The following is a 19462-nucleotide window of genomic DNA, read 5'->3' as shown; positions in this document are numbered from 1 at the left end:
CTGGGTCAGAGGTGCCAGGGGGAGGCAACCCAGGGGGTCTTTTGCGCAGGATGGGAACACCAGGTCTTGCTCAGCGTGGCAGGTCCAGCCAAGGACATGAACAGGGGCTCCCCATATCTGCCCTGGAGCAAGGGGAGGGGGCATTTACCTCTCTCAGGGGCAGGGAAAACATTTTTTCCCTCAAACACATGCCAACACATTTGATATCATAATAATAGACCATTTACAGTTGTTTATTTTAAGAAATGTACAAAGAAAAATGGCTTTAGCTCACACAAATCTTGCTCTTTGGCATTTTTCCCATAACTGACGACACATACTTACAAGCAGCATTGATTGTGAACCACAATCTGGGCTGGAAATTACAGCGCCGTTGATGCTTCCCACACAAACGCCATGTAAAGCAGCTCAGGCTCCTGTTCCAGGGAGCATCACCCTACACAACACGGAAACGAAAGCGCAACGCTACGGGATGAGCAGAGCAACCCTGGCTCTGCCACCTGGCTGACAGCACGTGGATGCAAGCAAGCTCAGCACCGCTCCTGGCCAGCCTGAACGTGGGGCATCCATAACAGCTCAGCGCCAAAATCAGCCCAAGAAAAAGAAAAAATAAAATAATAATAATAATAATAATAATAATACAAAAAGACAGACCCTTTGGCTTCAAGAAGCAGCCCTTGTTTTAACTGGAAGACATTTTGGTTCATGTTTGTTTTGATCTCATGAGGTTTTTTTCCCTTTTGAAGGCAGAAGGCGGTCCAGAGATGAACCCGGGGCCTTTTATACTTTTGTCTTGATTTACTTTCCTTTTCCCCACCTGTGTAAAGAGCAGCAAAACCCTTCCTGCCCTGGGAAAATGCTCCTCTGCTGTGAGGTTTCCTGGTGAGGACCTGCCTGGCCCCATCAGCTCTGCAGAGACCCCAACACATGCCACTGCGTCCTCTCCAGAGACCCAGCCAAGGGAAGGAAAATTTGCCCAAGTATTTTGGGATTTACACCCCGGTGGGAGCATTCAGGCTCCTGGTGCTCGGTGGCCAGTGGGATTTAAGGGACACCGCTGAGGCAGCTCATTGCAAGGACCGTTCAGACACCTGCCTGGATCCCCGGGGATGTGTCTCGTTAATTAACGCTAACCAAGAGCACTCCAGTGGGACATTTCCTCTTGCTATGGGGCTTGAAGAAACCCTAGAGGGTTTTGTCACGGGGACTGGGGATTCTTGGATGAGGTTTTCCAAACCCTACCTTTGTCCATTGCTTTCCTGAAACAAAATCGAGATGAAACAGGAAAACAGAGAAGAAACATAACTATAAATACTGTTTACATTCATACCACGGAGACTGAATGATTTATGATTTCAATACATATTCAGAGACCTTTAAAACCTGATATTTAACCCTGAGAACATATCTGCAGATCCTTTGTTTTGGCTATGCAAACAAATCTTTAAGACATAATTGCACTTTCTTTGTATATAACAAAAAAATAATCCATAAATCTTATTCAAATATTCAAAAGAAAGGTGCTAAATTAAGACATTGGAGATTTTTGTTCACAAAACCTTGTCTTTTCTGTAATTATTCTTAATATTATTTCACTTGGCTCATCTTTCACTGGCTACTTGGCTGCACTCTGGAAGAATAATATACAAGAAAATCTCTTAATTGTGAAATAACATTAATAGATAATTACTTTAAGTAAAAGGACAGCCATACTCATTTGTTAATGTCTGAAAAACATCGTTACCATGATGAGATCATTTCAAAACTAAAATGTTTCTCTTTCACCAACAACAGATTTCACATTTAATTCTCATAAGAAAAATAATTATTAAACTCTTTGCAAGTGCAGTGAGCTGTAAAAACCAGGATCAGTAAGAGATCCTGCTTCAAAAGTTAAGGTGTCTACTTGAAATATCTGAAATTAGCTCAGTGTCTAAGATCCACTGATCTGTAGATGGAAGAGCTCTTGAAAAGCAGATACAAATGAAGTCTTTTCAGGCTGGGCGAGAGATGGAAGCCTCTTTCTGTTATACCAGAGACTCTTTCACAACGCGTTCCTTATCCCATGCTTTTGCTTCTCCAGGAGCATCTTGCGTTTCTGAGCTGGGAACGGGTGCAAGATCAAAGGCAGGGGCTGTCTCCACATCTGTCCCACTGTTCCCATACATCTCGTTCATTTTGGTGGCGATCAGACCTTCCTTCTCAGGTGCGTCCTCTCTCAGGGCGTCTTCATCCTTACTGTGCCTGTACATGTAGGATGCCTGCTTCACCGAGCGCCTCAGGAGGTACCTCCGGAAAGCCCTCTGGATTTTTGTAGCACAGACTTCCTCGTGTTTCCTTTTCAGAGTGGTGGTTATGGGTTCATAGGAAACCTTTGAGGGGTTTGCAGCCATGAACTTCTCCTCCATGGTGGCCTTCAAGGCATCCATTTCTCCTGAGTCTCCCAGCACTTCCTTAGTCAGGGCAAAGAGGATATCCAGACAGTGGATTTTGTCACCAGCAACCATTGGTAGATCCATGGTGATTAGCTTGATCTTGTTTGGCTTGGGAATTTTGAGTGGCTCCTGTAAGGTGTCTACAAAGTCAGACAAGGTGCTGTATGCAATGAACTGTGTGGCATCCGGGTCAAACTTCTCCCAGATTTCATAAAACATTTCAAAATCATCTTCACAGAGGGGTTCGCTGCTCTCCTCCGTGGCCACACTGAAGTTCTCCAGGATGATGGCAATGTACATGTTCACCACAATGAGAAAGGAAATGATGATGTAGCTGCAGAAGAAGAAGATGCCGATGGATGGATTGCCACAGTCCCCTTTTACTGAACTGCCAGGGTTTTCCAGGTGGGGGTCACAGTCAGGGGGACCGCTGTTCAGGATCGGGCTGAGGAGGCCATCCCATCCAGCCGATGTGGTGATCTGGAAGAGGCAGATGATGCTGTTCCCAAAAGTTTCAAAGTTGAACATGTCATCAATCCCCGCCTCCTTCTTCACATAGGCAAAGTTGGACATCCCAAAGATGGAGTAGATGAACATGACGAGGAAAAGCAAAAGACCAATGTTGAACAGGGCGGGCAGGGACATCATCAGAGCAAAGAGGAGAGTTCGGATGCCTTTTGCCCCTCGGATCAGCCGGAGGACACGGCCAATCCTTGCCAGCCTGATGACCCTGAAGAGGGTGGGTGATACGAAGTACTTCTCTATGATATCTGAGAGGACGATACCTGTGAAGGGATGAAGAAGAGGTGAGTTCGCATTGCTCTGCAGCCAATGCAAGGAGGTGAGGTGGAGCTACTCTGCTCCATCTGCCAGAGTTGGGCAGATACAGGGAGATGAGGCCACCCCTGATGGTTCACAGCTCTCTGCTCCTTTGGTGGCAAGGGGAACATATTAAAAATGTCTCAGCACAGACCCAAAGGTTAAATTCTGGCTGCTCTGTTTCAGTGGAGCAGCCATGCAACACGGAGACAAGGGGAACCTAACACCAAGGAGGAGTGAGACACATCCCCAGCCCCTCATCCAGCCTGGTGGCATGGAGTGACCTCACATCTGTCTTGTCATAGGGTCCTGTTGGCTTGGCCCTGCTCATAGGGTGGGGGGTCACCAGTGACAGCTTGGTGGCTGTGGATCGACTAGATCATTTCCACTCTTCATTATCCAGTGGGACCCCTGAGGAACTGGTGGGACCAACAGGACTCACCTAAGATGGAGAGGATGACCACCACAAAGTCAAAGATATTCCAGCCAATAGTGAAGTAGTAGTAACGCAAGGCGAACATTTTGAGTACACACTCTCCGGTGAAGATGACGATGAAGACCAGGTTTATCTTGTAGAGGACAGATGTTTTGAGTTCACTTTGATCATCTGTTTCAACCATCATGGTCACCATGTTAAGACAGATCAGGATCATGATGGTTATGTCAAACACTTGCTTGGTAACAAAGTCAAACACCATCCCTTGAAACTTGTTCTGCCGTAAGGACCACGGGAGTGATGATGGAGAACCAGAGGTGAGGTGGGAACACAGGACAGGCACACATAAAACAAAAGACACAACAGAAAGTGAAGGAACTGTATTTAAAACAGTGTAGGAAACCTCAGGGTTGTGGCCAGTTCACAGGTCTCATGGCCCCAAAAGCTATGGGAGAAGGATACCTTCCAGGATGAAGCCCATTTGGTAACACCAAGGTCAGGAGGTGTGGGCCCAGGGGACAGTTGCTTTCTACTTATATCCGCAGCTAATGCACCAGGGCAAAAATATACACATGGAAAAGGCCTCACTTGAGCAGGGCATTCAAAACTAAACCCAAGTCACAACTGTGTGTATACTGGCTGAACCAGTGTCCCTTCTAGGAGTACTGAAAGCTGAGCTTTCCCCGAGTCTAACTCCCTTCTACTTCTAGCGAGTAGCTGGGAGCTGAGCTAGAAGACCCTAATTCCTGCAAAAGGGATCCATCCCCCCCCCGTCCCCTTGTCCTTGCCAGCAGACCCCAGGCTGAAGAGCAGACCCAAAGGAGGTGGTAGGATGTGAATCTCTTCTGAATCCCCAGCTCTTAGCAAGGTCCTGTCTGAAGAATATCAGTGGGGAGCCAGGATTTGACTCCTTGCCCTGACTAATGGTCTTCCCTAGACACTTCTCAGCCATTTGGGACAGGTGGTGGCTTGAAGTGCTCCCTCCCTGCTGCGCTCCAGGGTGATTAACCCAACATACCGATGGCCTGGGGATGGGCTTCTGGGGTTTCTTGGAGCCGAGTTTCTTCATGGCATTGTAGTATTTCTTCTGCTCTTCTGTCATGAAGATGTCTTTGCCTCCAAAGTATAAAGGGAATCACTGCTGTTAGTCCTGGGAACTCGCCTCTTCCTACCAAGCTTCTCTGACCATACTCCTTCCCACCAAGCTTCTCCAGCCAAGCTCCTACCAGGAATTGCTTACCGCACTGACCCAGTGAAACCTGCTTCCTCCCTACTTGCGCATTTCTATGCCTTTTCCCCTAGTTCACAACACCCACGGGTGCTCACACCAGCGCTGCAGTTTCCTCCTGCAGAGGTGAGATGCTGCCTCCCAGCCCGCTGCAGTGAGTGGGGCACCCCATGCCCTGCTGGGGCTCACCCTCTCCTTGCTGGCCACATCCTGCTGGCACTGAGGCAGCATCTCGATGTGCTTCAGAGCTTGCTCGGCACAAACAACGTGCTCCCACCCTCCACCTGCTTCCCCCTCTGGCAGCCCACGGATGTTAGTCCTGAGCTGCTTGCTTGGAAGTAGACACTGAGTCTCTCCTTGATGCATGCAAAAATGATGAGAAAGGGTCACAGGGTGGAAAAGAAAATAAAAGTGATGGTACAGGCCCTCTTGCCACAGGCCACAGTCCCCCTTGCCTCCTCCCTCTGCATCCATAAATGAAATCCTCCATAAATTCTGTGGCCGGGACACAAATCCCCAGGTGCCATTTGTCCAGCTCTCCTTGTTCAGGAAGCCACTAACGTATACCAGCAATCCAGGCTGCAAAGGGACCCTGGGGTCCATCCAAACATCGGCCATGGTGGGCCTGGTCCCCTCACTCCACGACAGTGCTGGTCTCCCTTGTGCTAGTGCCCTCCATCCTGGACCCAGGAGGCAACAGTGGCTGCAGGACCCAAAAAATACTTATCTTTTTCTTCTGCTGGTTGAAGTTGTCGATTATGACACCAATGAAGAGGTTCAGGGTGAAGAAGGCACCAAAGATGATGAAGATGACGAAGTAGATGTACATGTAGATGTTGATCTCATACATCGGTTGCTCTTCAATCTGACCAGGAGAGATGGGAAATGTGAGACTAACCCTCTCTGGAAAGTGTGTCCCCAAGCCCCCTGACAAGGGGTCACTATCGGGACAGAGCTGTGGGGGTGGCTGCTCCAAAACCTATGGCAGATGGTGTGCAGGTTTAGTGGCCCTCATGGGAGCAGCCACGGGAAGGGAAAGTGGTTTAATTCATGCCGTGCCATCGCACGGGGACGGCATCGCCTGGCAGCCACAGAAAATTCTCCTCATCAAGGGGTGCCACTTAATTCTGCTCTATATTTGACTGGAGACATCCCAAGGTGTCACAACCAGCTTCCCCCATTTTGAAGAAAGCACTTGTCAGAACTGAGCAGATTTTCTCCCAAAACAGCTTTGCCCCAGGTGTTTGGGGCGACACAAGACCAAGCCATTTTCAGAGGGAGCTGGAAGCAGCTCCTCTGCGGAGTGCTGGCAGCTGCAGCCGAGGTGAGCAGAGCGGCTGTTTCTGATGCTAAAAAAAGGCAACGAAAACAATACATTCAGGCCTGTGGGTGTGCGGGGCTGGTCTCCCCAGTGGGGCACGGGAAAGTCTGCTCGCTTAGAGCTTTGGCTCATGGCAGTGTGTGCATACATGGGCTTTCGTGGGGACACTTTCTGGGATGGATCACAGTAGAAACAGCCTCTGCATGAAACCCTTCAAAACATTTTTTCTTTTTTTTTACTAAACCACTTAGGCCAAAGGTTAAATGCTGGCTGCTCTGTTTTAATAACCCACTTATGGCTCAAGGCGAGACAGACGCTTTATCCAGGATGGGATAAGCCCTCCCAGCTGGAGAGGCACATGGAGGGCATCGTGTCACAGGAGGGTGAAGGATGAGCCCTCCGGGTTGGAGCTGTGGATGCAGAGCAGGGATTTCGGGCCACCAAAATGAAGCTGAGAGGAATGTGCTCAGCCGCAGCTATAGTCCGGGTGGGGAGGGAGCCTGGTGTGGGGACCACAGCTGGGATGCATGTGACAATGACATGGGTGGCAGAAGGCACCCAGCTGAGGCTGTGCACCTCAGCAGGGGAAAAGTTTTGGGCATTTCTCCACTCTTTGGCCCCTGTCCTAGCCAAAGCCATGGGTGGGATGCAGGCAGTTCCCCTGGCACCCATGGGCAGAGGGGATACTGTGGCTGAGGGGTCCATCCCCAGCATGTGCTGAGCTCCTTGGCCCCGGGACTCTGCTCCCAGCCTGCCAGAGGGAACTGGCCTGGTGGGATGAGCGACGCTTGGTGCCAGTTGTGAGACATCCCCACTTGTCCTCTCACCTCGCGTGAGTCCACGGCGGCGTACATGATGTCCATCCAGCCTTTGAAGGTTGCCTACGGGGACAGCGGAGAAGAACAGATTCACTGGGAAGTATCTGGGGCTAGAGAGGGAGGGGAGAGCCATGGGTGCATCTTTGGGGTTTAGTTTGGGGGTTTAGTTCTGAGCACGCCTGTTCAGCCCAGAGTTGCAGCTTGTCCATGGAAATGGCAGAAGAACCATGAGTTGAATCCACAAGAAAAATGCCCTGATACGGAGATTTTCATGTGCACGCATATGCACACACAAGCTCCGTTCTGTGGCTGAGATTACCAGGGACTTCCCAAAACAGCACTGCAAACCAGGCTGGGAAAAGAAGCAAGGGGCTCTTTTCCCCCCAAAACAAAATGCATTTCACCTATGGCAGAGCTGTGCCGGGGCTGGCTGCCTCCCTCCCACCCCCAACCTGTGCCACCTCTGGAGCCCTGACTTCTGTATCGCTGCCTCTGCTATCTGCTGGATCCCAGTCCTGGTGGCGTTGTGGGGTAGACTGCATCTTTTACAAACTTTTACTGCTGATTTGTTAAACAAAAAGTCTGAACATCTTGTTTCCTGAATGTGATGGAGCAACAAATCTGAAGAGGAAGCTGAATTTAAAGCTGGTTAATCAATTTGGGTTATGCTCTGATTGTGCACCACCAGTTCCCCTGGATCTGATGAGAGTAACCTCAGCCCACCCAATAACAGAACCCACACCTATATTTTTATTAAAATTGTGGTAAGTAGTTCCCCTTCTGCTTGCCTGGCTCAGCTGCGGTGGGTTCAGTGGAAGCACGTCTGCATTCGCCCACTGCCCTGCAGCGGACACATACACTCTTTTTCCAATCGTCATCTTTCCCATGCAAAACTCTTGCAGCCTATGACTACAGCAGGCTGAACTTCTCAAATGGGTGGGGGGAGAGGAGAGGTCTCCCTCCTCGCTTCTGCATCCTGTGCTCTGCAGAGGACTTCTCACAGCTCCAGGCTCAGTGCTACCTACACTCATCTGCAGTGGTTTCCTGGTGACACTTACTTTCCCCTTCCATCTTCTACCCTGTCTTTTTCCTCCTTGGCTCTGCAGGTTTTTTTGGTGTTAAATACCAGTTTTGGAGGTAAGAAGAAACTAAGAGGCCCTGTCTGGTCATTGGGGCAGCGTCTTGCTTCAGCCCTGATGCTAATCATGATGCTCTGCTACAGTGATGCACGTCTTGGAGGGAGGGCAGCTGCTTTCATTACGTACCACCTGCAGCAAAGAGAGGTATCCCAAGCCCACGTTGTCGAAGTTGACCTTGACGTTGACCCATCTGACCTCGTTGGTGTGGAGGAGAGCCATGCAGTCGCTCCTATTGTTCACCACACTGATGTCAAAGATCTCCCCTGAGGTGGTGTTGATGCATCGATAGTACTTCCCTGCAAAGAGGTTCACCCCCATAATGCTGAATATCAGCCAGAAGATGAGGCAGACCAGCAGGACATTCATGATGGAGGGGATGGCGCCCAGCAAGGCATTCACCACTACCTGCAAGGGGAGAAAAGACATTGGAGGACCTTGCTAGGGAACTGGGCTAGCAATGATGTGGACCTTCATGTCCCCGTGTCCCAGCCTTAGCCTCCCCAGAGGCATCCAGTGGGTTCAAACTGGACCAAAGGTACCTTAACATCCACCCCAGTGACCTGGATGCCCCTGAAGACCAACTGGGATAGGTCCCTGATGTGGGTGACTGCTGAACTGTGCCGTGTTGTGTGTCCATATCAGAGCCAGCAGCTCACATAGGAGGCACCTACCCTCATGCCTTCAAATCTGGACAGGGCACGCAGTGGTCTCAGAGCCCTCAGTGTCCGCAGGGACTTGATGGCTCCTAGCTCAGAGTATCCCAGCCAGTTCGCTGTCAGGCTGATGATGGAAACCTGGAAGGAGCAGCCAAAAGGATTAGCAGCATCTCATGGAAACAAAACTGAACCATGTTCTTACAGCTCCTGCCCTTCCCTCTCTCCCCAGCTCTCCCTCAGGCTGGTGGTCATCGTCTTGTCTTGGAACGCAGGGACTGGCATCGAGTCCTTGCGTCCCTGGTGACCAGCCAGCTGGATGTCCCCGCCTCTTGAATGTGAGGGTGGAGGTGACAGGGGGTGGAGAAATACTGCACAGGAGGAATGGCCTGCTCTGTCACAGAGTGTTTGGGATACCCTATGTCCCTTCACATCTCTACTGGGGTCTCATAGAAGAGCATCGGCTTGTTCTTATTTGGGTGTAAACCAGAAAGGGTTTGAAAGGGTTTCTGTAACCAGAGGAAGAAGTGGCCCTTCCTGTGGGGGGCTTTTTTCTGAGCAATGGTCTAAGCCCTTGTTCCACAGCCACCTCACTGTCCTTTGAAATACAGCTTGTTACAATCCCCTGATGCTCCAAAATCCCTTGGCTAACTATGGCTCTAGAGGTGCTCATCAGACAACACTTACATCAACAATGAGGAAATCCAGCCAGCACCATGCGTTGGTGAAGTATACCTTGAAGCCATAGGCCACCCACTTGAGCAACATCTCAATGACGAAGATGTAGGAGAAGACCTTGTCAGCGTACTCCAGGATGGTGCGTATCACCTTTCGTTGTTCAATGTAGATGTCCTCAAAAGCCTGGAAGAGATGTGGAGCTACATGATAATCATTCTTCCATCAGACCTGCTGCACAGCTCAGTGCATCCATGCCTGCATTGTCCCTGCCGTCCTAGGGCTTGGGGCAGCTTGAGAAGTTGAGAACCTATCTACAGGTGACATTTACTGATGCACCTGGTCAACGTGGGGTCTAACTTTTGTTTGCTAGTTCTTGTTGACTATGTAGAGCAGTGTTTGTCCTGAAGAAAAGCTTCACTGAAGCAAATGTCCACCTGCATCAAATTCCCACCAGTCTGAGCCCAAGTCAAAAGCCAGGACACCAACCTGCACCTTTGGATGCTTTGGTAGTCTTGAAAATGCTCTTAGGCGTTTGGATTACTGCTGTGTCCATGTGGCACATAAAACATTGCAATCGGAGGTATGGGCACGTAGGCCAGGTGTTGCACAGCTGGCTTAGCACAGCTTTCGATCCCAGCACTAGCTACAACCTCGGACATCCCCAAACTGAACTTCAGAGCATGATGCTGACATGTTATAAAGTACATCTGAAACCCAGTTCAGTCCCTCTGTTCTCTTTCCTTCTCTCTTTACCTCCAAATTTGCAGAGAAGTTTGTCTCCCCATTAGCTCTGTGTATTTACAGGTGCAGATGAGTTATATCCAGCCTGAATACTCGGAGAGGATCAACAGGCTGACGCACAGTTTTTTAACAAGGTTGATTTAAATGGACACCCAGGTTCTGGGAGGACGCAGCAGTCAGCGGCTGGAAGTGCTGAACAGCAAAATAATAACCATGAATTATTCGTAAAGCACCTCCTGACAGCCAGTGAAATGAGGAACCATCCACATAAAGCTAAATAGATGATGCAAATAGTTCATGGTTGACATTAAGAGCAGGAAGAGAGGCTGTAGGCGGTTGCATCCCCTTGGGCCCATGGACCACAGCCCGTGAGGATACTGGGGAGGGTTGTACCAGGGTGACTGTACCAGTGCAGGGCTCTTGGAAGGCAAGGGAAGGATGCTTTGATACCCTTGCAAGGCTCTACATTGGGCAGACTTGAGCCAAATGGGGTTTTAAATCAAACATCTGCCCACAGCTCTTTTATTTTGCACAGGAGACAACCAGGCAGTGCCCAGAGCCTATGGTGCTGCTGCCTGGGCCCTGCCCACATTCCTGGGCTCACACCAAGCTGGGGAGCTGCTGCAGAGCAAATGGGACAGGGTGAAAGATGGGACCTACCAGCGCCCCACTGCTGAGGAGGATCATGAAGACGATGAAGGTCTCGAACCAGTCGTGTTCCACGATGCGGAAGCAGGTTTTCCGGATGTTCCACCAGACCTTCCCTCTGTCGCTGGTGATGTCCACGTAGAGGCAGGGAAACCTCTTCACACAGGCTGGTGATGGGACAGAGACCTGTGGGTTACCTCCTGGACAGGGTGTTTTCACCAACATGACACTATTTGTGCTTTTATTGTCTTTTCAAATCCTCCTAGGTGGAGGCTGGAGCAGGATCCTGCTGGGTTTGAGGGTGGGCACACAAGAGGGGAGCAGCAGGGGGACCATCTCCCTGGTAGTACAGGAGGATTTGGAGTCTGGGCTGAGCCAAGTGAGCCTGGGGGTTGTTATGCTGCAAGAACTGGTTGGCAATGGCCCTTCCACACCCACCTCTCCCTCTCCATGGGGTTCCCTGCCCTACTCAGTCCCTCACCTTCGGTGAAGCAATCCTCAGGCTCGTTGCTGGCCTCAGCCTCTTCTGCCACTTCCTCCTCCTCCGGTGGCGGGGGCTTGTAATCCACGGTGCTGCACAGGGACGACGCGTTGTCACTGGAGAGGGGATTCTGCAAAGGGAGAGAAGGATTCAGGCTGAGCTGCCCTGCAGAAGGGATGCTCCTGGCCTGTGGCTGCCTCTGGTGATCTTCCAGCTCCTCCTGCCCCCACAGGGACCAGGCAGAACTGGGGGAGAAGGCCGGTGGGACTCCCCTGCTTGGAGGCTGCTCTGAGTCCCTTTCCTATAAAAACACAGCCCAGAGTGAAGTTGTTGAATTGTCCAGAGCCACAGACCTTGGAGGGTCGTTCATACCTGAGCTTGCACAAGCTTTGTTTTTCATGCAGGTTCAGAGGAGCAAGAGGTCCCCTGACTCCAGCCTTCCTCCCTGCACAGCAAGACCATCTCCCATCCACTTGTACCATCATCTCGGGCTGATTTTCTTACCTCCTCCTCCTCCTCCTCCTTTGCATGTCCCCATCTAAGAAATGTTCTGCCAAACATCTTTTGGTACAATGAGACCTGCAGAAATCTGGTCAGCCACCATAGCGCTTCTCTCAAATTCTGTTGGCTTGGATCATGCTGAAGGGCTTTTAGGCTGAGGTTCACCCGAGTTCAAAACCTGCATCCCAGATATTTCTTGCCAGCTCCATCCCACTCCACAGGTCAGCTTGGCTGGCTTCCCAGACACCACTCAGCAAGGTCCAGAGGGGCTGATAACAAGAGAAAACCTTGGCAAGCCCCTGGGATTTTTTCCTCTTTTTTTTTTTTTTTTTTTTTTTTCTTTCTGAGAAAATCTTCTGCAACACTTGAGGAAACAGGTCCCCAGACCTGCCTGTCCTACCTGGGAGCAGCTGGGAACCAGAAGATCTTGGATGAGCATCTCCAATGCAGGATGGCATTGGCTTGCATGAGAAGGAGATAATCCTCCTCCAGGATTGATAGTGCATTCAGTAGTGAATTAAGTAGCCTCTCCATCCTCCAGCAAGCCAAGGAAGACCCTCTGGGGTAATTTGAGGCACTGACGTTGCCCACAGCCTCAGGGTCCCCAGCCACATCTCTAGGAGAAGCCATTGCTCTGGGGGATCCTTGCAGCCTGGTTACTGCATGCTGGGGACATGCGGGGCACTGTCTTGGGGAGGAGGACGCAGCAGTAGCAGTGACACAGGCTGGTGGCTCTGCAGGAGCAGTGGGGCCACCTTCTGCCAGGGCTGTGGGGGCACAGGAGGGACAGGGGGATTAGGAGGCCTCAGTATGAAGCCAGGCAAGCTGTGACCCTGGCGAAGGACACATGGAAACCATTTGCCTTCAAGACAAGTCTTGCAAAGGCACGAGGTGGGGACAAACCAGCCCAGTGGTGCTGGAGATCAGGGGAAAGGTGCTCAGGGCAGGTCTTCTTGAGGTGGGGACAGGGATAACAGTGCTGGTCCCACTGCATGGTCCCTGAAACTCCAGCCCTGGGGGCTCCTGAGCCCCCACATGCCATGACCAGCAGGTCTGCAGGACAATTTCCAGCACACACCTGGTACAGCACCTCCAGCCTGGCTGGGTGTTTCTACCCAAATCCAGGGTTTTCCTCATCCTTGTCAGCACGGACCACCAGCATCCAGGTACCGTGCACCCAGACTCGCCCTGTGACCCCCATAATTCACACACTTGACAATATTCCTGTGATGTACACAGCCCCGTGCATCTCAGGAGACATCACCTTGCCTGGCAGCATGGGGGACTGTGGCAAAAAGCCCACAGGAGCCCCCAAGAGCCACAGCACTAACTTTGCACAGCCACAGCACACCAACACTGCTGTTCCTGTCACCTTCTCGCTGCTTTGTGGCGCAAAAGATAAATCAACGATAAGATGCAAAAGTGCTCACAGAGAGCAACTGTGGTGCTGCCATCACCCTGCCACTATCATTTCACCCTGAAAAACATCTTTGCCTCAGAAAGAAGCTGTGCTGGAAGGGGGAGAGCATTTATCAGCATTTTCTGCAGCTCATCCAGAGAAAACCCCCCACTTCGCAATTGTCACGGGTGGCCCGTGTCCCCTGCGCGAGGCGGTGTGCCGGGCTTTGGCTCCATCTGGAGCTAATCAAGGGCATGTGAACACACTGAGCTCGCAGCAATATTTCCCGAGGACCAGCTCAGGGCTCCCACCAATTAGCACCCGATTTCTAATTACTAGGCAGTCAATTCATATGATGACTGCCAGCCTGTTGCCCACTCTGCCTCTTCAGGCAGGGGCTGGGTTGTTAACACACCCCCCTGGCTTGCACCTTGATCAACGCTTGACTGAATTTAGCCACCAAAACTAGCAGCAGTCTTGGGGTGAACTGATATTCAGTGGCTGAGAAATGTGGTTTGCCCCCTGCACATGCTGAGCAGCCAGGGATGGCTCTTAAAATACAAGCTCTGTGCAGGGCGTTGGAGCAGGTGCCTCTAGATGTCAGCTGAGCACAGCTCCAAAACGCCGGAGCCCTGCCGGGACATGTCTGGTAGCTGCACACCGAGGTTTTCCCCCAGGCACTGGGAAGCACATCGTGGTGGTGGGGAACTGAGGTCTGTGGGGACCCCACAGGCCAGGTTGGATGTGTCTCCCCACTGCGGGGGGGTTGGCATTAGCATCCCCTCTGTGCCCTGTGTGCATGTCTTGGGTGTGCTGGGGAATAGTGCTAATGGACTGGACATGTAGCAGGAGAAATTTGGGAAAAAAATGCCAACTCTCAGCCCTCCAGCTGGCAACACTAAGGGGAACAACAACAGCAACTCTCCTTGCCCCTTCCCTTGACCAAGGTGTCCAGGCAAGTTTATTCCTTCTGAGCACAGCAAGAAGCATGACTGCAGCAGGTCACAACCAGCCACCATCTTTCCTGCCATCTTCCTCCTGCAGCCCCAACTGCTGAAAACACACTGTTTTCCCAGCTAAAAAAAAAACCCACCAAAAACAAACAAAAAAAAACAAACCAAAAAAAGCCACGATTATCCTCTCTTCTTGCACTGTGCCCCAGCAAACCCAGATCCATGTCACTGTGTGGAGCTGCAAGGAGCATTCAGACAAGGAGGGGGGAGGAAGGCTCTGGGCTTTTGGGAGTTCTGTTCCATTTTGCAGCCCTGCCTTGGCCTGCCTGTGCAGTCACAGCCAGGCACTCAGCAGTGGTTGTGGTTGCACCCAAACAGCACCACTGCCTCCTGCCCCGGACACCGCCCTGAGCAGGACTAGGTGGGACAGAGCTCCCAAAGGCTCTTCAGCTCCTGAGCAGACACGTTTGCCATCAATAGTGATGATAAACCCCTGGGTCAGAGCTGTTCTGTTATTCATACAAACCCCCTTTGCAGACTGATAGAGCTGCTACTCTCCACTGCAGCATTCCCTCTGCCCTGTATTTGCCCAAGAACTTTGTGTGACCATGTTGGGAGCAGTAATTTCCCACCAGACTATCACCCTCTTTTTTGAGTCCACTCGGGTCTTGCCACGTTTCTTGTCTCTCATCTCCATGTCACCCTTCCAGAGCACCAAGGCAAATGGTGTCCCATGAGCCCGGACAGTCCTCTCCGTGCCTTGACACAGCAATGCCAACATCAGCTGTCTCATCAGCTTTGGATCCAAAATGCATCGCTTCACGTTCGCTTGTGCTAAGCTCCTCCATCTGGTTTCATACCCGCCCTGATGATGCTTTCTGAGGCATTAGCAGTGGATCTAATGTTAGTGCCATCAGCAGATTTCTTGGCATCAAATTCCTCTTGAACATCTTTAACCCCAAACTGAGCGCTTTGACCCTTGCACCAACCCTGTGGTGCAGTGGGTCCCCTGGCATTAGCAATAACCCCATTGCCCGATCCCAAACAGGCTTGGACCCCCCTGCCTCCAGCTTACACTGGGAAATGCCAGGTTGAAAAACCCCAAATTTGGCCCATGTCACACCTGGTGCAAAAGCTAAAAGTAACCAAACCCAACATCATTCTTTGGGCAGCACAGCAAGAGTGGCTCTATGCCAGTTTTTGGGTTGAAACCCTTCCACCCACCTTTCTTACCTTGGTGTCTTCAGTGTCAGACTGGGTGCTCGTCTCCTCATAGAGGTCAGACTCTTCTGAGGCGATGGGGACTTGCACCGTCAGGTTGGGGTTGTTGATGAAATTCATGTGGTCCAGTTCATCCATGAAAAAGTGCTCTTTGCCAGTGACTCCGTCCAGGTACTCCGACTTGGGCTCCTGGCCAGTGTCCACATGGTTTAGCACAGAGTTGTCCCTCTTATTGGGCTCTTGCTCTTCCTCTGGGGCTACCTTCTTCCCCTTCCACAGCCTGCGGAGCAGCATGAGGACAGAGGTCTTTACAAAGTCGATCCCCCTGCTGATCCTGCCAATAGCGATCTGCAAATTGTTCATCTCTCCATCATCGTCAGATGCTGCCAGGCTGTCGGCGCTGAAGGAGCTCAGCAGCAAAGCTAAAAACAGATTCAGCACCTGGAGGGGACAAAAGCAAATACTGGCACTGACGTCTGGCACCAACATCATCCCTGCAGGCTGGAACGGCAGGGACCAGTCATGGCCGTGGAGAAGATCCTTGTGTTAAGCGTATCATGGGACACCCTCCTCCTGTTGCCCAGCTCTAGGGACTGCAGAGATGCCAACCCCATCTCCTGGAGGACACGGACATGATCCAGCTCCTCCTCATTGCTCCCTGGGCTCTGATGCCCTCAGTGATACCCCTGGCTCCTTGGGTCCTGCTGATTCATTTACAAGTGATGCCAGTTATCACTTCAGCCCCTCTCAAGCCACCTCCCCTGCGGGTCCATCAGCATGTCCCTCCCTTTGGTCTCTTGGAGCTCTTGGACTGACTGGTCCCCATGTGGGACTCTCCAAGCCTATGGTGCTTCTCCCCACCACCCACAGGGATGTAACTCAGCTCTGTTCCTTCTCTTCCCAGGGATAAACCTGCTTCTTATCCTCCCAGCTGGAACTCTGCTGGCTCTGATGACTCAGATGCTTAGTGAGCTCCTGAGGATCTCCAACACTCTGAAGCCACATAGGAGCCTGAGCCACAGCTGTAACCTCCTCCCTTTCTACCAGAGATGACTCTGCTCCATGGAAAGTGGCATTTAATCTCAGCACAAGTCAGCTCATGGGATGCAAAGGCAATGCTCTATATAGGTCCAAGCACAGGCTCTCTCCTGCTTCCCCCAGACCTCTCCTGCTTCACCATGCCCGAAACGTGACTGGACCCCACCGCAGCCTCGCCTGGCATGGGTGGACTCTCTGCATGCCAGAAACCTGGAGCAGCTCATGAGAAGAGGAGTAGGACGGGCTCTCCCCGGGGTATGGGAGCACTGGCAGCCCCCAGACATGCACTTGCTGCGCAGAGCAGCTGATGGGCCAAGTCCACAGCTGTTGATGTTTGTGCCTTTCTGTGCCAGCAGCGTATCTGAGAAGGGAATTAGCTGCTATTCAAGGTCACTGCTGTTTTCACATACCATATGACTTAAATCGAATCTTTAAATAAATCCCTACTATCCCATCAGTTTAATACTCATGTTAAGTACCAATTACAGCTAATAGTTGCTATTAGACCTGGCGTTTTTGGACAGGAGTCCATTACCTTGTCACCCGACTGACTTCCTCCCATTTCCCTTAATAACCCCAAAGGAAATGCTCAAAGTGTCATTAACAGTAAAGGACAACTGGCCACCGCCTTATTCCTCTGCAGGGGAAGTGGGGATAAACACAGCTCCCTGCAGCCGGGATGCTCAGAAGGCTGTGCAGGACAGGCTCCAGGACTCGGAAATACCGGAGACGTGTCCAGGAGAGCTTGGCAGAGAGGATGGAGAGGGCAGACATGGCTCTGTAGGTGGTCGTGCACCGTGTTTCTCTACTTAGCTCTAAATGAACCCCTTGCAGCAGCACAGAGAACAGCAGGAGCTGCAAAACTTGCCTGGAAAGCTGGTGTCCCTCTGGAAGGGCTGCCTCTGACCCCACCAGCTGAAAATTGTGCTGTCCCCCTATTTTCTTCAGGAAAGTTTCCTGGAGGAGTGGATGGGCTGTCCTACTCCCAAAACTGGCTCCAGAAGAGGAAAGGTTTCCTGAGCCCCTTCTGGGGAGGGTCTCCAGGGAGCCCCAGATGCAATTCCCAGTCTCTAAGCTCCTGCACTCTCTGCAGACTGTTCTGGAGATGCTCCTGATGTTTATGGGTGATTTTCAGCCTGATTCAGCACCGCAATTCAAATGAAGGGGTTCCCCCTTGACAGGTAGCGTTACAAACTGTTGCTGGGTGATGGGCAGCCTGGGGGTATATCGGGCTGCTTCCCACTGCGAGGCAATGCATGCACGGCTGCTCAGCACCACCCAGCACAGACCCCAGGACACCCCAGGGTGAGGTCTGCAGTCAGCATGGCTCTCCATGCTCCTATGGTGGCCAGGCCAAAGCCCCAAATACCTAGCATGAGCCAGGGAAGCAAAGCAGCACTCAGATTCCAACTTTCTGCCCTCAAAGTGGGACACTCCAAGCTGCTCTACCCCTGACCTGGGCCGTGGGGTGGTCTGGGTTTCTCCCTGGGGCTGCTTTCACCTCTCTGGAGGGCTGTGCCAGCCCGGGGCTCGGTGGCTGCTCCACCGTGGGGAGGGAGGTGTCAGCAGCTCCCTCAGCAGATAGTTTTTCAAAGCAAATTCCAAAGGGTTTACACAATCTTGGCATGTAATAGTAGCGATTCGGCAAGCCGCCACGCTTCCCTCCCCTTCCTTGCTCCTTAAGAAGGGAGGGCAGAGCCCACACAGCCTGGAAAACAAGCTTCAAAGCCACCAGAGAGAGGGTTACCAAGTTTAGAAAGGATTTCGTGCTTGCCTGGAACTGCAGACCTGCAGCGTTGTCAGTGAGCAGCTTGGGTTAGTGGGAAGCAGTGGGCAGGCAGGGAGGGTGATGGTGACCAGGGGTTCACCAGGACCTGGGGGAAGGAGGCGCGTGTTGCAGAGGGGAAGCGTATCTCCTGGATGTCACCTGGGCTGTGGTGAGGACTAGGGATGCTGGGGATCTGCAAAAGCCTTCTGGGGGGTTCTAATCCCAAAAGCACTTGGGAGCAAAGGGCCAGCGCTGGGGTGAGCTGGATATAACACTGCCTCCATCCCTCATCTCAGGAGAAAGGCAAATGGGGAAGGAAAGCCTGAAAAGCCATATGGAGAAGAAAGTACAGCTTGAAGATGAGCCCTCTTTTGTCCCAGAGTTGCTGATGCATCTGCCTAAAGCTCATGTTATATTTTCCATGCATCAGTTTCTCCTTCTGTTCCTGATTTGGTTTCATCTGAAGGTCCCTCAGAAATTGCTTCTTACCCTGCTTTACACAGAGCTGAGCACACAGCATAGCCCCAGCAGTTCTGCGGGGGGGGGGGTCAAGCCTGGACTTTTACTTGGATTGCTGTACAGCTCCAACAAGAGCACGCCTACAGGCACGGCCCTGTAGATGAGCTGAGCTGGACAGCATTGGCCAGTGAGCGAGGGGCAGAGGTGTCCCCACCCCATGACACCCTCTGTCCTCACCCCTCTCCTCTTCCACTGGGGGTCCACCCCAGCTCCAAGACTCACCACGAGGTTCCCAATGACCATGACCATCATGAAGACGATGAGGCACATGGTCTGGCCAGCCACCTCCATGCAGTCCCACATGGTCTCGATCCACTCCCCGCAGAGGATGCGGAAGACGATGAGGAAGGAGTGGAAGAAGTCATTCATGTGCCAGCGGGGCAGCGTGCAGTCGAGGGAGATCTTGCACACACACTCTATGTAGCTCTTTCCAAAAAGCTGCATCCCCACCACGGCGAAGATGAAGACGATGATGGCCAGCACCAGCGTGAGGTTCCCCAGGGCGCCCACTGAATTGCCGATGATCTTGATGAGCATGTTGAGGGTGGGCCAGGACTTGGCGAGCTTGAAAACCCTCAGCTATGAGGAGCAAGGAGACAAGGTGTTGATTTTCCTGGGGCTTTCATTGCCACAAGGTGTCAGCAAGTCTGCAAAGCTGGGATTAGA

General features: G+C 51.8%; 1 protein-coding gene across 1 annotated transcript in view; it reads right to left on the bottom strand.

The window, feature by feature from the left end:
* Positions 1 to 217: 217 nt before the first annotated feature.
* The window catches only part of SCN4A (sodium voltage-gated channel alpha subunit 4), a 34103-nt gene continuing 14858 nt past the window's right edge, over positions 218 to 19462 (bottom strand). Inside the window, exons 14-25 of the mRNA XM_074927036.1 lie at positions 19019 to 19375; positions 15484 to 15912; positions 11398 to 11527; positions 10929 to 11083; positions 9537 to 9710; positions 8868 to 8990; positions 8323 to 8601; positions 7067 to 7120; positions 5646 to 5783; positions 4709 to 4813; positions 3697 to 3967; positions 218 to 3220 (exon numbers count right to left, since the gene is read on the bottom strand). Of these exons, the coding sequence (XP_074783137.1) occupies positions 2028 to 3220; positions 3697 to 3967; positions 4709 to 4813; positions 5646 to 5783; positions 7067 to 7120; positions 8323 to 8601; positions 8868 to 8990; positions 9537 to 9710; positions 10929 to 11083; positions 11398 to 11527; positions 15484 to 15912; positions 19019 to 19375 (3408 nt within the window). The 3' untranslated portion in view covers positions 218 to 2027. The remainder of the gene's footprint in view (positions 3221 to 3696; positions 3968 to 4708; positions 4814 to 5645; positions 5784 to 7066; positions 7121 to 8322; positions 8602 to 8867; positions 8991 to 9536; positions 9711 to 10928; positions 11084 to 11397; positions 11528 to 15483; positions 15913 to 19018; positions 19376 to 19462) is intronic.

Source organism: Athene noctua, chromosome 25 (genome assembly GCF_965140245.1).
Source record: "Athene noctua chromosome 25, bAthNoc1.hap1.1, whole genome shotgun sequence".
NCBI classification, from domain to species: domain Eukaryota; kingdom Metazoa; phylum Chordata; class Aves; order Strigiformes; family Strigidae; genus Athene; species Athene noctua.
The sequence above is the reverse complement of the archived record's forward strand: the minus strand, read 5'-3'. Positions and strand labels throughout refer to the sequence as shown.